Below are 15,334 nucleotides of genomic sequence, written 5' to 3'. Positions count from 1 at the left end.
AGATAAAGCTGTTTGATGTTATATCTGCAATAAAGGTATTGTTTATGATCATTAGAGCATATGTCCAAGGTTACGGACAATAAATAAAACAAATTGATCGTGACATACTTTATTGTTCACATTATTATCTACATTTTGTACATTAGGAATCACACTTTTACCTATATACCAGGAGACGGCTAAGCCAGCCACTAGACTATCAACATCCTCTAATAAAACATAAGGGGCAACACTGTCGCTTTTTACCGTCCGTCGTCTAATAAAACCTAAGGGGTAACACTGTCACTTTTTATCGTCCATCGTCTAATAAAACGTAAGGGGTAACACTGTCGCTTTTTATCGGCCGTTTGAATGCCATTCAAATAGGTGAGTATAAGTGTGCGCGCGTGCGCACACACACACGCGCGCGATACAATGGAATTGGCACCTAGTCATAGATTTTAGTTATTCAGTGTGATATTAGTTAATAATTTACTTTATCCTAATATCCTCCCTCCACACACTGATGAAGAGGTGATGAAGACTCCACTGTTGTGTGTGTGGTAATATCCTCCCTCCACACACTGATGAAGAGGTGATGAAGACTCCACTGTTGTGTGTGTGGTAATATCCTCCCTCCACACACTGATGAAGAGGTGATGAAGACTCCACTGTTGTGTGTTGTGACGTGTTGGAGGAAATGTCTCCAGAGGTCGGAGCTTATTGTACCCCAAGACACCAGTGAGTTGAGGAAGAGCCAGCGGGGGACTGGAGAGTGGGCCCAGGTCAGGACCCCTCAGAGACCTGGGACTGAAGACTGGGTCCAGGTCAGGACCCCTTAGAGACCTGGGACTGAAGACTGGGTCCAGGTCAGGACCCCTTAGAGACCTGGGACTGAAGACTGGGCCCGGGTCAGGGGGCAGGACCCCTTAGAGAGCTGAGACTGGGTCCAGGTCAGGACCCCTTAGAAACCTGGGACTGAAGACTGGGTCCAGGTCAGGACCCCTCAGAGACCTGGGACTGGAGACTGGGTCCAGGTCAGGACCCCTTAGAGAGCTGGGACTGGAGACTGGGTCCAGGTCAGGACCCCTTAGAGACCTGGGACTGAATACTGGGTCCAGGTCAGGGGGCAGGACCCCTCAGAGACCTGGGACTGGAGACTGGGTCCAGGTCAGGGGGCAGGACCCCTCAGAGAGCTGCTGGGACCCAAGGGGCTGTAACAATGCCATTGTGGCAATAACCCCCCCTCACGCACCCTCCATGTGTGCGTGTGTGTGTCAATGCCTGGACTCTCCTCATGGATAACCGGCCAGAACCCCATCACCATTTTAATATGATGTACATGTATTTACCTGTATGCCATTTGTGGCACCCATTGCACTCCTGACCATCCCTGGAAGAAGGGATCCCCTACACTGCGTTTCTTCTCAAGATTTCTTCCTTGCTGATTCAAGGGAGTTTTTTCTTGCCCGTGTGGGGGCATGGGTAAAGGGGGGTGTCACAAATATTTGGCCTGTTAAGCCCTTTGAGACTGTAATGGTGATTAAGGGCTATACAAATAAAATTGAATTGAATTGAATTGAATTGAATTGAATAACTGACACAGAGACACTGAGAAGCCGACCCCCGGGGGTCCCTGAGGGCCCTAAGGGGGTCCATATCAACACCCCTGGGAGGAGGTCCTAAGACGCTGAGCCACCTCCTAACCCCCCCTAGGACCCCAGGAGGGCCTCAGTGAGGACCCCTACCCAGAGGGAACGGCTGAGGGATCACAGAGACGCTGTCCCCCGGCCCCCCTAACCAGACCCCCGGGAGGAGGTCCTGTGTTTGTCTATAACTTACACAGAGACGCTGCTCCCCAGCCCCCATACCCAGAGCCCCGGGAGGAGGTCCTCCTGGGTGAAGGAGGAGCAGAAGGTGTGGAGGTGTGTCAGTGTGTCTGAGGACCCTCCTCCACCTGGGGACACTCTGTAGAAGGACAGAGAGCCAGCAGGCCGGTCCAGATACACTCCTACTCTGGTGGAGCCAGCGGGGGGGGGAGGGAGGGCTGGTCCTCTACCGTTGTACCGGGCAATGTAACGACCATCATAACAATTAAGACTCCAGGACTTGTTGTTCCCTCCAAGCCCGCAGTCACCACCCCCTCCTCTCCTTTTGATTCCTCTGTATGTCACTCCTATATTAACCCCTCCTTCCCTCTCTACCTCCCAGTAACAGCGGCCAGTCAGAGCCTCTCTACCCAACACCTGGGGCAGGGAGACAAATCTGTCTGGGTGATCCGGATACGACTGGTCCACTCTAACCCGCGTCACCTTCCTGTTGTCCTCAGACAGAGAGAGTCGTCTGTGGGCCGTGTTGGGGTCCAGTGTGAGGTCACAGGCATCTGAGGGAGAACCAGACATGATGAGCTGCTGAACCATTCTTCATCATCATCATCAACATCATCATCATCATCATCATCATCATCCTCATCTTCATCATCACTTGTTCTGTTCTCCTGAGCATGACATGGGGGGGGGGGGGGGGGGTCATGTGATGTTATAGTTACATTGTTGTTTCATTATAGACCCGGACCCGAACCGGGACCGGGACATGATGAGTTGCTGAACCATTCTTCTTCATCATCATCATCATCAGCTTTAGAAATATTTGTGAACAAAGGTAAGATCATTCAAGTGAAACTTAAATGTAAATCCCATGTGTGTGTGAGTGGCTGTCCCATTCAAACATTGAAGCCTAGAAAAATGGATAAACTAAATCTACTACCGTAATATTTACGCGACGTACACATATTATGCATCAAAACGTTCAGAATGATGAGCTCATTGCTCCTATGGAATATTTAAGCCATAATCAACATACTTTTCAAGATATTAGACTTTGAAATGTTCCGATACACATCCATTGAAATCCACCTGTGTAAACAACAGACTGAACCAGCTGAGCTCACATACAGGCTGGAAACTAACTGTTGATACCATAGAACTGGTTCATACATACTATATATAGACATGTACACATACGTACACGCACCTATAACAAACATACTAGACATACACCAACACAGGGAATCATAGCTACACAAACGTATACACAAGTCCACAAGTGAATGACGGACATCACCTCCTGCTGTGTGGATGGACTTTCCATCTCAATAGTGAGTGTGTTTTGTGATGAATCAAACAGTCACTTACACTTCTTTAGAGCTGGTTTCAGCCTCCACACTCCACCGTGCTCCACACTGGGGGGAAAACACAGTGAGAGCAGCATGTTGAAACATTCACCTTCATCATCTGCTGTCTCATCACGTTCTACACAACATGAGTGACAGCTGCCTCTTCAAACCACTTCATCTAGCAGCAGCTTGAATCCTGGTAGGAGACTTTGTCCCTGAGTGGTGAGCTGTCCTCTCCATACCTGAGAGTGTCCAGTCTCCAGCGTGGATCCTCCAGTCCAGCAGAGAGCAGCGCAGCTCCAGAGTCTCCTGGGTGATTGTAGCTCAGGTCCAGCTCTCTCAGATGGGAGGGGTTGGAGCTCAGAGCTGAGGCCAGAGAAGCACAGCCTTCCTGTGTGACCAGGCAGCCAGACAAGCTATACACACACACACACACACACACACACACACACACACACACACACACACACACACACACACACACACACACACACACACACACACACACACACACACACACACACACACACACACACACACACCATTTATTGTATCTGGTTGAGAGCAGTTTGTACTAAAGTAACCACATTTTTTAACTGTATTCATTCCATTTGGAATGATCAGCTTCATTGATACTTCATGGAGACAAAGCTGTGTCACCCTGAGAGTCTGAGAACAGGAAGAGGAAGTGGGGAGATGACATCATCACAGACAGCAGAAGTTCCTTTCACTTGGATGTGAAACAGGATCTAAAACAAATGCCCATTTCTCAATAGCTACACCTCAATGAGATATTGTTCAGTAAGAGTCAAGAGAAGTCCGCTGTATTTGGTACACTAAGAACGCTTCTTCACAGGTTCTAACATTGTGTAGAACCAGGGAGTGTTTGTCAGAAGGGAAAAGAGCAACAGAAATGCATCAGGCAGGAGAGGCACTTACTGGAATCTAGAATAACCAGTTTGAAGAAGAGGCTGACAACTGACCTGAGAGTTTCCAGTGCACAGTGTGGACTCCCCAGTCCAGCAGAGAGCAGCTTCACTCCTGAATCCTGCAGATCATTAGTACTCAGGTCCAGCTCTCTCAGACTAGAGGAGTTGGAGCTGAGAACTGAGGCCAGAGCTTCACAGCATCTCTCTGACAGATGACAGCCATTGAGCCTTCACACAAAATAAACTCAACCTGTTAGGAACTGTAATTAAATTATAGGAGAATTATAACGAGTTTTTTTAAATACATGAAATAATAAATAATATGAATAACCTGGTTCTTAAAATATCAAGACAAAGAATTCACACGGATGTTAAAATTATCAAACAAAAATTATCATTATACTTCACTTAAACATACAGTTGTATTAATAAGTTGTTATTCAACTTTATTTAACAACTCTAAACCACACTTTACTGTCTGACTACATGATAAACAGAATAATAATCTTATGCAACATACACATTATACCATCATTAACAAACTAAGAATATAATGTGTACCTAAACTGTCATGCCAACAGAAATATAAATATGTTGAGTTATTCTTATGAAAAAAATGTATTTATGACCTAACCTTTCTGGATGTACCAAATAAAGTGAGTTAAAAGCCACCCTGATTCGATGACCTTTTCTAAAAGAAAACGACAGGTTTGTAAAGCAATTTGTATATAAATGTTACATTTATTGTAGTATATTGTGTATTGTATTGTAATACATGATATCGGTGCATCTAGATGTTTTGTATGAGAAGATTTATCCAATATTACGTTCATTGTGTTGAGAGAAGAAAAATATCAGAGCGAGCAGGAAAACACAAAGAGAGCAAAGACAGCATTTGTGGGTGACATGCCATCATAAACGTTGCAGGCCTGTATGGGCTCAGTGTGGCAACACAATATACTCTTCGCTCTTAACGCGTGCAAGAAAAAGTCCCGGTACCATTATAGGGAGTGGAGGAGACTACGGTTTCCATCCAAAACATCCCGACACAAACAGAAACACGAATAAAATCATCCCCACATACTCTCTGTCCCGTACTCCTTTCACCGTCAAACAACTGGGAAGTAAATGTCTAAACATCATTTAGCGGGGCGATCTCTACAGAGAATAAAGTACTCTCCTCCTTTGTCCTTTGAAATTCCTTTGAAAATACATTTTGTTTGACAATGGCAAGTTTCAAATATTTATTTGGATAGACCCTCCAAAATGTTGCTGTTGAGGCTTTGAGGGGGTCTTAAGGGTCCAACTAGAGGTCTCAGACCCTCCCAAGATCTTCCAACACGCCCACGCACATACTCTCTGTCCCGTACTCCTTTAACCGTCAAACAACTAAGAAGTAAATGTTTAAACATCATTTAGCGGGGCGATCTCTACAGAGAATAAAGTACTCTCCTCCTTTGTCTCTTCCCTCTCTCCTTTTTCCCGCTCACTCCTGACCTCTCACCCTTCCCCAGATGACCCCGAAGACTCGATATCAACCAATCCTATTGGTTGAACCCAAATATCATCAATATAACCAAACGTAATGAACAAGGTTACAAATGTTTAAAATAGCGAGTTATCTCTTCAGCCTGGTTTAGCAATATGACAATGTTATTCTGGAACCAATTCATATTTGTGAATAAATGTTTTGTCGTTTGAATAATGAATACGGGACATATTAAGCTTTGAAAATACATTTTGTTTGACAATTGCAAGTTTCAAATATTTATTTTGATAGACCTTCCAATATGTTTCTGTTGAGGCTTTGAGGGGGTCTTAAGGGTCCAACTAGAGGTCTCAGACCCTCCCAAGACCCCCTGTATTTCACCCTGCTCTCAACTATCACCGTCCCGTACGCGGGAGACACTATCGTTATATTTTTGTGTTCATGTTTGTTTTTATAATAAAAAATGTGCAAGCGCGTGGATCGATAACTATATCCACCTCAACAACAAGATGTAGTATTTCTATGATACCAAAGTCATTAATGTGGTCACCACAGGCACTGAGTTATCAGCTGAGTAATATAACTGTTCTCTGATATGGATTGTGGTGTATCTGCACATTGATTAAAACTGACCTGAGAGTTTCCAGTGTACAGTGTGGACTCCCCAGTCCAGCAGAGAGCAGCTTCACTCCTGAATCCTGCAGATCATTGAAGCTCAGCTCCAGCTCTCTCAGACTAGAGGAGTCTGAGCTGAGAACTGAGGCAAGAGCTTCACAGCATCTCTCTGACAGATCACAGCCATTGAGCCTGCACACAAAATAAACACAACCTGTTAGGAACTGTGATTAAATTATAGGAGAATTATAACGAGTTTTTTTAAATACATGAAATAATAAATAATTTGAATAACCTGGATCATTAAATATCAAGACAAAGATTTCACACAGATGTTAAATTATCAAGCAAAAATTATCATTATACTTCACTTAAACATACAGTTTTATTAATAGGTTGTTATTAAACTTTATTAAACAACTCTAAAGCGCACTTTACCGTCTGACTACATGATAATCAGAATAATAATCTTATGCAACATACACATTATACCATCATTAACAAACTAAGAATATAATGTGTACCTAAACTGTCATGCCAACAAAAATATAAATATGTTGAGTTATTCTTATGAAAACAATGTATTTATGACCTAAACTTTCTGGATGTAAATCTGTTGAATGTCTTCTGATATTGAACCTTTTGGTGTTATTGTTTGACCATTGAGTAAAACTGACCTGAGAGTTTCCAGTGTACAGTGTGGACTCCCCAGTCCAGCAGAGAGCAGATTCAATCCTGAATCCTGCAGATCATTGGAACTCAGCTCCAGCTCTCTCAGACTAGAGGAGTCTGAGCTGAGAACTGAGGCCAGAGCTTCACAGCATCTCTCTGACAGGTGACAGCCATTGAGCCTTCACACAAAATAAACACAACCTGTTAGGAACTGTAATTCAATTATAGGAGAATTATAACCAGTTTTTTTAAATACATGAAATGATAAATAATATAAATAACCTGGATCTTAAAAAATGAAGACAAAGATTTTTTTTATTGGTCACATGTTTGCAAAAATAACGTTTTCCATACAGTGAAATTAAAAAGGGGTCACCACTCTTGTCATTGTATTAAACAAATGAAAATGTTTTTAAATGTGTGTATTAAACGATGTAAGTCGCTTTGGATAAAAGCGTCTGCTAAATGCCCTAATTGTAAATTATAATTGTAAATGAAAACTACTTCTATGTTCTATTGTTCTGAATATTCTCTTATGTGTACTGTAATACACGTTAACGGGACACCTACAGAGATGTTTTGTATATCATTCTATAACTTAACTTAACTTTATTCTGTTGTGAGTAGAATAGTAAAACATGTTGTTATGAATTTACAGAGATCTTTTGCATATTATATTAACCTTATATTTTAGTTTTATGTATATCGTGTAGTGTGTATCTTAATTCCTGTTACGAGTGAACCTACAGAGATGTTTTGGAGGCTTTGACCACTGGCAGCAGCCTCAGAAGACCCTCCTCTGAATCAGAGTATTTCTTCAGGTCAAACACGTCCAGCTCCTCTTCTGATGTCAGTAGGATGAAGGCCAGAGCTGACAGTTGAGCAGAAGAGAGAGATTTTCTGGAGAGGCTTCCTGATTTCAGTAGTTTCAGGTAGTGTTCGATCTCCATCACTAGAGAACGGTCGTTCAGCTCATTCAGACAGTGGAACAGATTGATGCTTCTCTCTGAAGATAGATTGCCTTTTATCTTCTCCTTGGTGTAAGACACTGTTTTTGTATTGGTCAGTGAGCTAGTTCCTGTCGGTCCCAGCAGACCTCGTAGGACAATCTGATTGGTCTCCAGAGAGAGGCCAAGGAGGAAGCGGAGGAACAAGTCCAGTTGTCCGTTCTCACTCTGTAAGGCCTTGTCCACAGCACTCTGGTAGAGGAGGAGGAGTTTATCTTCCCCATAGGTGGGTCGTTTTCCTGAGAGCAGATTGATACCAGTGTCGATGAAGAACAGAAAGACATAAAGAGCAGCCAGAAACTCCTGGAGGCTCAGATGGACAAAGCAGAACACCCTGGCCTGGCACAGCCCAAACTCCTCTTTAAAGATCTGGGTGAACACTCCTGAGTACACTGAGGCTTCTTTGATGTCGATGCCACAGTCTGCCAGGTCTTCCTCGTAGAAGATCAGGTTGCCTTTCTCCAGCTGGTTAAAAGCCAGTTTTCCCAAAGAAACGATGATCTCCCTGCTCTCTGAACTCCAGTGTGGATCTGTTTCAGCTCTCCCATGATACTTCCTGTCCCCCTGTATCGACTGAACCCAAAGGAAGTAGCTGTACATCTGAGTCACGGTCTTGGGCATCTCTTCTATCTGGGATCTCTTTAAGATGTCCTCCAGAACTGTAGCAGTGATCCAACAGAAGACTGGGATGTGACACATGATGTGGAGGCTTCGTGATTTCTTGACGTGGGAAATGATTGTGTTGGCCAGCGTCTCGTCTCTGAATCTCTTCCTGAAGTACTCCTCCTTCTGTGGGTCGGTGAACCCCCTCACCTCCGTCACCCTGTCAACACACTCAGCAGGGATCTGATTGGCTGCCGCAGGGCGTGTGGTTATCCAGATGCGAGCAGAGGGAAGCAGGTTGCCCCCAATGAGGTTTGTCAGCAGCACGTCCACAGAGGTGGACTCTGTGACATCAGTCCAGGTCTGGTTGTTCTGGAAGTCGAGAGGAAGTCGACCCTCATCCAGACCATCTAAGATGAAGACAACTTGGTACCGGTGGAATCTGCAGATTTCTGCTTCTTTGGTCTCAATAAAGAAGTGATGAACAAGTCCTACCAAGCTAAACTCTTTCTCTTTCAGTAAATTAAGCTCTCTGAAAGTGAGGAGAAATGTGAAGTTTATGTCATGGTTGGCTTTGCCTTCAGCCCAGTCCAGAGTGAACTTTTGTGTTAAGACGGTTTTACCAATGCCCGCCACTCCAGTTGTCATTATTGTCCTGATTGGTTTATCTGGTTTATCTTGTCCAGGTAAGGGTTTAAAAATGTTTCCACATTTGATTGGTGTTTCCTCCTTGACTGGTTTCCTGGAAGCTGTTTCAATCAGTCTGACCTCATGTTCCTGGTTGACCTCTCCACTGCCTCTCTCTGTGATGAAGAGCTCTGTGTAGATCTCATTCAGAGGTCTTTGCTCTCGTTGTGTGATTCCCTCATCCAAACTCCACAACTTCTTCTTCAAACGAGACTTGAATTTAGTTTGGCACTCTACAGCAGCAGATTCTAAATGAGGAAGAAAAACAGAAGTCATTAGTTAGTGGATGGTGACATCAGTGGAACCAGGTCAATATTTCCTGTTAAATGATCAACTTTATGATATTTAGTGGCTTCATTACTTGTGGTCGGAGAATCTGGTCGTGACAAGGACTGCACGGTACAGTTTAGGGTTGGGCGATTGTCTCTAAACTTTCATCATCCGATTGCGCCCCCTAGAGATCGTCGATAGTCGTCAATATCACCATTTCATGTAACGCTGAATGCATCGACTCCTTTCTACTACTTTCAGTTGGTTTCATAGAAGCCGTCTGGTCAACCTGTAACTAATTCAATTTTCAACCGTTTACCTTCAGTCAAACCGTTGAACAAATCTGCACACTTCAATCTTCAATAATATCAAAACTAAATTTTGATAGCTTTTATACTTTTTTCAGAATCACAGTTTGAGTTTCTTAACGGCATAGTTTTCAGTTGCTCTCATTGATTTCCGTTGACGCCAGAGCGTGAGGATGTTCAGGCGCACACACACGCACACACACACACACACACACACACACACACACACACACACACACACACACACACACACACACACACACACACACACACACACACACACACACACACACACACACACGCAATAGCTCCGCCACATAGCCGCGTTTACAAGGACACTTCTGATCGATTAGAAGTGGAAGAACAGCTCAATCTGTATAATTTTTTTTCATATATACGTCTAAACTGGAATACAATTCTCTGATCGGAATAGAATTCCATGCGGAATAGAAGAGGTGGTGTAGTCTGCTGTAATCGACATGTATACACTCATTCCGATGGGTTCGGGGTGGGTGCGGCTACTTTTTAACTGAGAGAGATGGCATCAGCAGCTGTAGTAGTTAGCAATTGGTCCGTTTGTACTATTATGCACACCAAACTAGACCGCTGTCAAGGAAAGTGGATTTTTTTTGTTTTTCTTATCACTCTGCAAGTCGTCCGGTAACTTATCGAGTTTGTCCGGTTGCTAAGCAACGTCAACATCTTTGGCGGACTATTTCTCGGTTACCACTCTCCTCCTCTCCTCCTCTCTCCTCCTCTCCTCTCCTCTCCTCCCCTCTCCTCCTCTCCTCCTCCTCCTCTCCTCTCCTCCTCCTCTCCCCTCCCCTCCTCTCTCCCTCCTCTCCACTCCTCTCCTTTCCTCTCCTCTCTCCTCCGCTCCTCTCCAAACCATTTAACCTGATACCCCTACATATCTGGACTAAACCATTTAACCTGATACCCCTACATATCTGGACTAAACCATTTAACCTGATACCCCCACAATAACCCTTCATATCTGAACTAAACCATTTAACATGATACCCCCACAATAACCCTACATATCTGGACTAAACCATTTAACCTGATAACCCCACAATAACCCTTCACATCTGGACTAAACCATTTAACCTGATACCCCCACAATAACCCTTCATATCTGGATCAAACCATTTAACCTTATACCCCCACAATAACGCTACATATCTGGATCAAACCATTTGACCTGATAACACCACAATAACCCTACATATCTGGATCAAACCAATTAACCTTATACCCCCACAATAACGCTACATATCTGGATCAAACCATTTGACCTGATAACCCCACAATAACCCTACATATCTGGATCAAACCATTTGACCTGATAACACCACAATAACCCTACATATCTGGATCAAACCATTTAACCTTATACCCCCACAATAACCCTACATATCTGGACTAAACCATTTAACCTGGTACCCCCACAATAACCCTAGATATCTGGATCAAACCATTTGACCTGATAACACCACAATAACCCTAAATACTGTATCGGGATCAAACCATTAAACCCCCGAGAGGAAAGATATCTCCACAATGAAGTTAAAAGACAATTAGTCTGAAAATAACACATAAGAGTGTCATATTATTTTTCTAAAATTAGAATTTCTCTTGTTGTTAGGGCCAATTTATTCTTAGTTTTACTTTATTGGAAATGACCTCCCACTGCTGGCACTTTGTTGGTTTGAGATGCCTCCTGGAACTCAATGTAGGTAGACAGGATGTGAGGCCAGTTAGGGGACCGCATTAGGGAAACACCAGCCACGGTCGGGAGACATGTTTTGACCACAAATACAAACTAGAATACGAACACGAATAAGAATTGCCGATGTGAATTATGTACAAAGATACACGCTGGAATATAACCTTTTCGTTTACATTTACACTGAAACCTGTGTACACCTTGGAAAATATATTTTTTGTTATAGTTAGAAGGACAAGAGATCGTATTTTCGTTGTAATTAGATTATGATTGTTTGAACTGGATCGTGTGTCTGAAATACCCCCTCGCCTGGGCTCGCGCGGCGTCTTTAAAGAAGGTAGGACAAGCTGCCGAAACACCTGTCTTCAAAGTAAGAGTCTCTTCTGCCCTTCAAAATAATAGTGTCCTCTGTTTTCAAAGTAAGAGTCTCTTACTGCCCCACAGTGTGTCGGCCAGTTCCTCCTGGTTCATCTCCAGCTCTGTTTGATGCTGCTGTACAGACTGAGCACTGGTAACCTTTGACCTCTCCTGGTGTCTGTGGAGAACACACACACACACACACACACACACACACACACACACACACACACACACACACACACACACACACACACACACACACACACACACACACACACACACACACACACACATTTTTCCTGACTTGTAAACATCAGTATCAGTAGAGTCTGATAACAACTAACTTGTCTCTTTTATCGTTTGTTTGAAACTCCTACCTCTCCTCTCTGGAGGGGCGTCCATCTTTAAAGTTAGCAGGTAGATCCATAGACCAGTCACTCTTCATGGAGACACAGCTGGGTCCAGGGGAGTCTGCTCTCTGCTGCCTCCTTCTGAAAAACAAACACCATCTGGAAGTTAGGATTTGTGGATATCGTTTCATCATCATTTATTGCAGGACTACCCAATTACTACTCATGACTTTCCATTTCAATAATATTTCTATGATTTTTTAAAAAAGGGGAGCTGAAAAATGAAGTTATTATGGTATTTAAGCACTAACATGTTGACATAAAAACACACTAAGTACCCTTCAAACTGTGTTCTAGGGCTTTGACTCCGAACTTCGTTATTCGAATATAATTTGAATATCAAAAAATAAATCAAAATTCGAACGAATATTAGGCAACCCTTAATATTGGAACCTGTTATGGGCCAAGAGGGAGAGACGTCGGAGAACCCGACGCAGTCTATTCATAATATAATGACCACGGAAGAGGCAGTAGCTGCGTTTCCATCTAAAAGGTGATGCGAATCTTTAGAGAGTTCGCAAAAAAGTAATTTTAATTAGGTGCGTTTCCATCAAGTGGTTGTAGCGGAATAGGGCGATGATGTTACACGTTGACGTCGGCAGGGTTGCTATGGCCGGTCGTTATGTGGATATCGGAAAGACTGTCAGTCCTGTGTGTTCAAAGTTCGCTACGTCACAGCTGTTTCGAAAGTGTGTTTCCAGCTCCCATTTTGCGAATTTACTCTCTTTCGCATTTCTCAAAAACCACCTCAAGTGAGCGGATAAACCTTTTTGCGAATTAGAGGATTTTGGTGTTTCCATCACCGTTTACTGATTCGATACTTCAAAGTTCGCATAAAATCAGGGGGATGGAAACGCACCTATTGAATGAAGTATTGATTAGACAGCGATTTATTAGAAACCTAATAAACCGTTGGAACACGCAAGACCGGTAACCATAGCAACGAGGTAAACAAACCTCGCGAAGCCCAATCCAGGTCTTACTGAAGGAATTTAATGGTCAAAATATTATTAATAAATATTCGAATATATTCGAATATTAATATTAATAAACAAACATACTTCGAATAGGATTTTTGGGCAAAAGTCAGAGCCCTACTGTGCATAGAGTGTTGATTCACAATGTGTTTAGCTAACATAGAAAATAGAGCAGTCAGTTACTGCATTTCTACCCAGACCTGTGTTGTTCTTCACGGATAATTTGTTTCAACAAATATCTTCACCTCCAAAGATAAATTCAAGCTGATTCAATGAATGGGCCGTTTAAAAGACATTGAACCTTTAAAATTAAACTGTAAAGTCTGCTACAAGTCGTCTTAATATTAATTTAATTCATACGATTGCTGGGTCCAGGGGAGTCTGCTCTCTGCTGCTGCTCTGGGCTTCAACACATGCACACTTATTTTTAGGAAACAGTTGGATTAGTTTTGAGCCAGTCTGTTTCAAACTCCTACCTCTCGTCTCTGGAGGGCCGTCCATCTTTAAAGACAGGAGGATGATCCATAGACCAGTCGCTCTTCATGGAGACACAGCTGGGTCCAGGGGAGTCTGCTCTCTGCTGCTGCTGCTCTGGGCTTCAACACACACACACACACACAGCTGTTACTCAGACTAATGATGGAGTCATGATGTATCACTGCTGAGCTCTGAGATGGACAACAGTCACAGACAGAGAGATCCTCTTCTTACCTCTTAGCTTGGCTCCGGCGGCCATGTTCCCCAGACAGAGTGGTCTTAGAGGTAGGACCCCCCTCCTCTCTCTCCTCATCCATAGTAGACTGGAGACCTGGACACAGACACAACTCATCCATCACTTCATTTGCCTTCTGAACCTTAGCTGTTTATTGAGAGAGATCATTGTGACTGCGTCACACTAAAGCATTATGGACGTCATAGGCCGTCAGCATGAACCCCACAACATAACCACACTGCCCTCACTACAGTACAGATGTGTACAGCAGATGAGAACTGAGAGATGAGAATTAAACACCTTGGAGACTGTAACTGTGCTTAACACGAAAAATATATACAAAAGACTTAAAAAATGCATTGTTGTAAAATTTAAGTAAAGAACGTTTGAATAATTTCTCTATTGGAACAAAGTCTGAATTCTGTCACTTTACTGAACCACAGATCCCATAAATCAACTGGTGAAGTTCAACACATCGATAGGGTATCCTCTTATGACCAACGAGTCTCTTTCTTTCCCTCTATGGCCCAAGCTGTGGTTAGACCCACAGGAACCCCCCTGTGAAAGTGGTACAGTCCAGCAACAGTCTGGCCTGTCGCTACGAACACATACCACATAAATATTGAACGCAGTGTTCAGTTCATCACACGGGTCAGAAAAGCAGTGAAACGTGAATTAACGTTGTATTCTCTACAGTAAACTCATTATTATATACCAGTAACCTAAAGACGATATAAACGGTAGTAAACTCTCTTTTATCTTTTCTTACCTTATCTAATTAAAATGCGTCCCATACGGTATAAAGTTATACAAGAATAAATTAAAGGGAAGAAACGGAGATTAAAGTGTTTATAAATCAAGTAAATCAGGTGAAAGGTTTTCAAAGCGGAGAAAGAAAGGCTCCTCGCTGCGACAGAAGTTTTAGTTGAGGAAGTGATCAACCGAGCTGAAGCGGTTTGACTGACAGAGAGAGTAGGAGCCGCACCTCTCAGCGCGGGTCACGTGTTTTCTGGGAAATCGAAAGCTACAAAGCGCGCGCGCACACACACACACGCACGCACGCGCACGAACACACACACACACACACACACACACACACACAGTGTTAGCAGGTAGGCTTATTCCTTCTGCCTACCTTGCACAGCGGAATAATAATTCTAAGGGATGAACAGACGTTCAGACGTTTATCCCTTCAGTCATCAATCTCGTGACAATGTTTATTGAAGAACTGTGCACAACATGCTGCTCTCCGTGAGAGTCAGGTAAAGAGAGAGAGGAGGGAAACATCCCCCTTATAAGGTAGTGGTGTCATCAGTCACACGCACACACACATCACTGAGCCAACTAAAGGCTGCCTTAATATAGTCAGAATACAGATATATAATAATACAAACATATACTATAATATAATA

General features: G+C 43.3%; 1 protein-coding gene across 1 annotated transcript; it reads right to left on the bottom strand.

The window, feature by feature from the left end:
* Window positions 1-79: 79 nt before the first annotated feature.
* On the bottom strand, window positions 80-14,863 carry LOC130380665 (NACHT, LRR and PYD domains-containing protein 3-like). Its single transcript, XM_056587942.1, has 12 exons — window positions 14,692-14,863; window positions 13,922-14,018; window positions 13,687-13,806; window positions 12,201-12,314; window positions 11,898-11,998; window positions 7,607-9,404; window positions 6,865-7,038; window positions 6,206-6,379; window positions 4,138-4,311; window positions 3,397-3,570; window positions 3,174-3,220; window positions 80-2,362 (listed from the first exon to the last, which is right to left on the bottom strand). Exons 2-12 carry the CDS (start codon window positions 14,002-14,004, stop codon window positions 1,818-1,820), a joined length of 3,504 nt encoding a protein of 1,167 aa, XP_056443917.1. The 5' UTR covers window positions 14,005-14,018; window positions 14,692-14,863; the 3' UTR covers window positions 80-1,817.
* Window positions 14,864-15,334: the final 471 nt, after the last annotated feature.

The sequence above is a fragment of the Gadus chalcogrammus genome, chromosome 4 (genome assembly GCF_026213295.1).
Source record: "Gadus chalcogrammus isolate NIFS_2021 chromosome 4, NIFS_Gcha_1.0, whole genome shotgun sequence".
Classification (NCBI taxonomy): domain Eukaryota; kingdom Metazoa; phylum Chordata; class Actinopteri; order Gadiformes; family Gadidae; genus Gadus; species Gadus chalcogrammus.
Note: the sequence above shows the minus strand (reverse complement) of the source record. Positions and strands in the feature narration are given on the sequence as shown.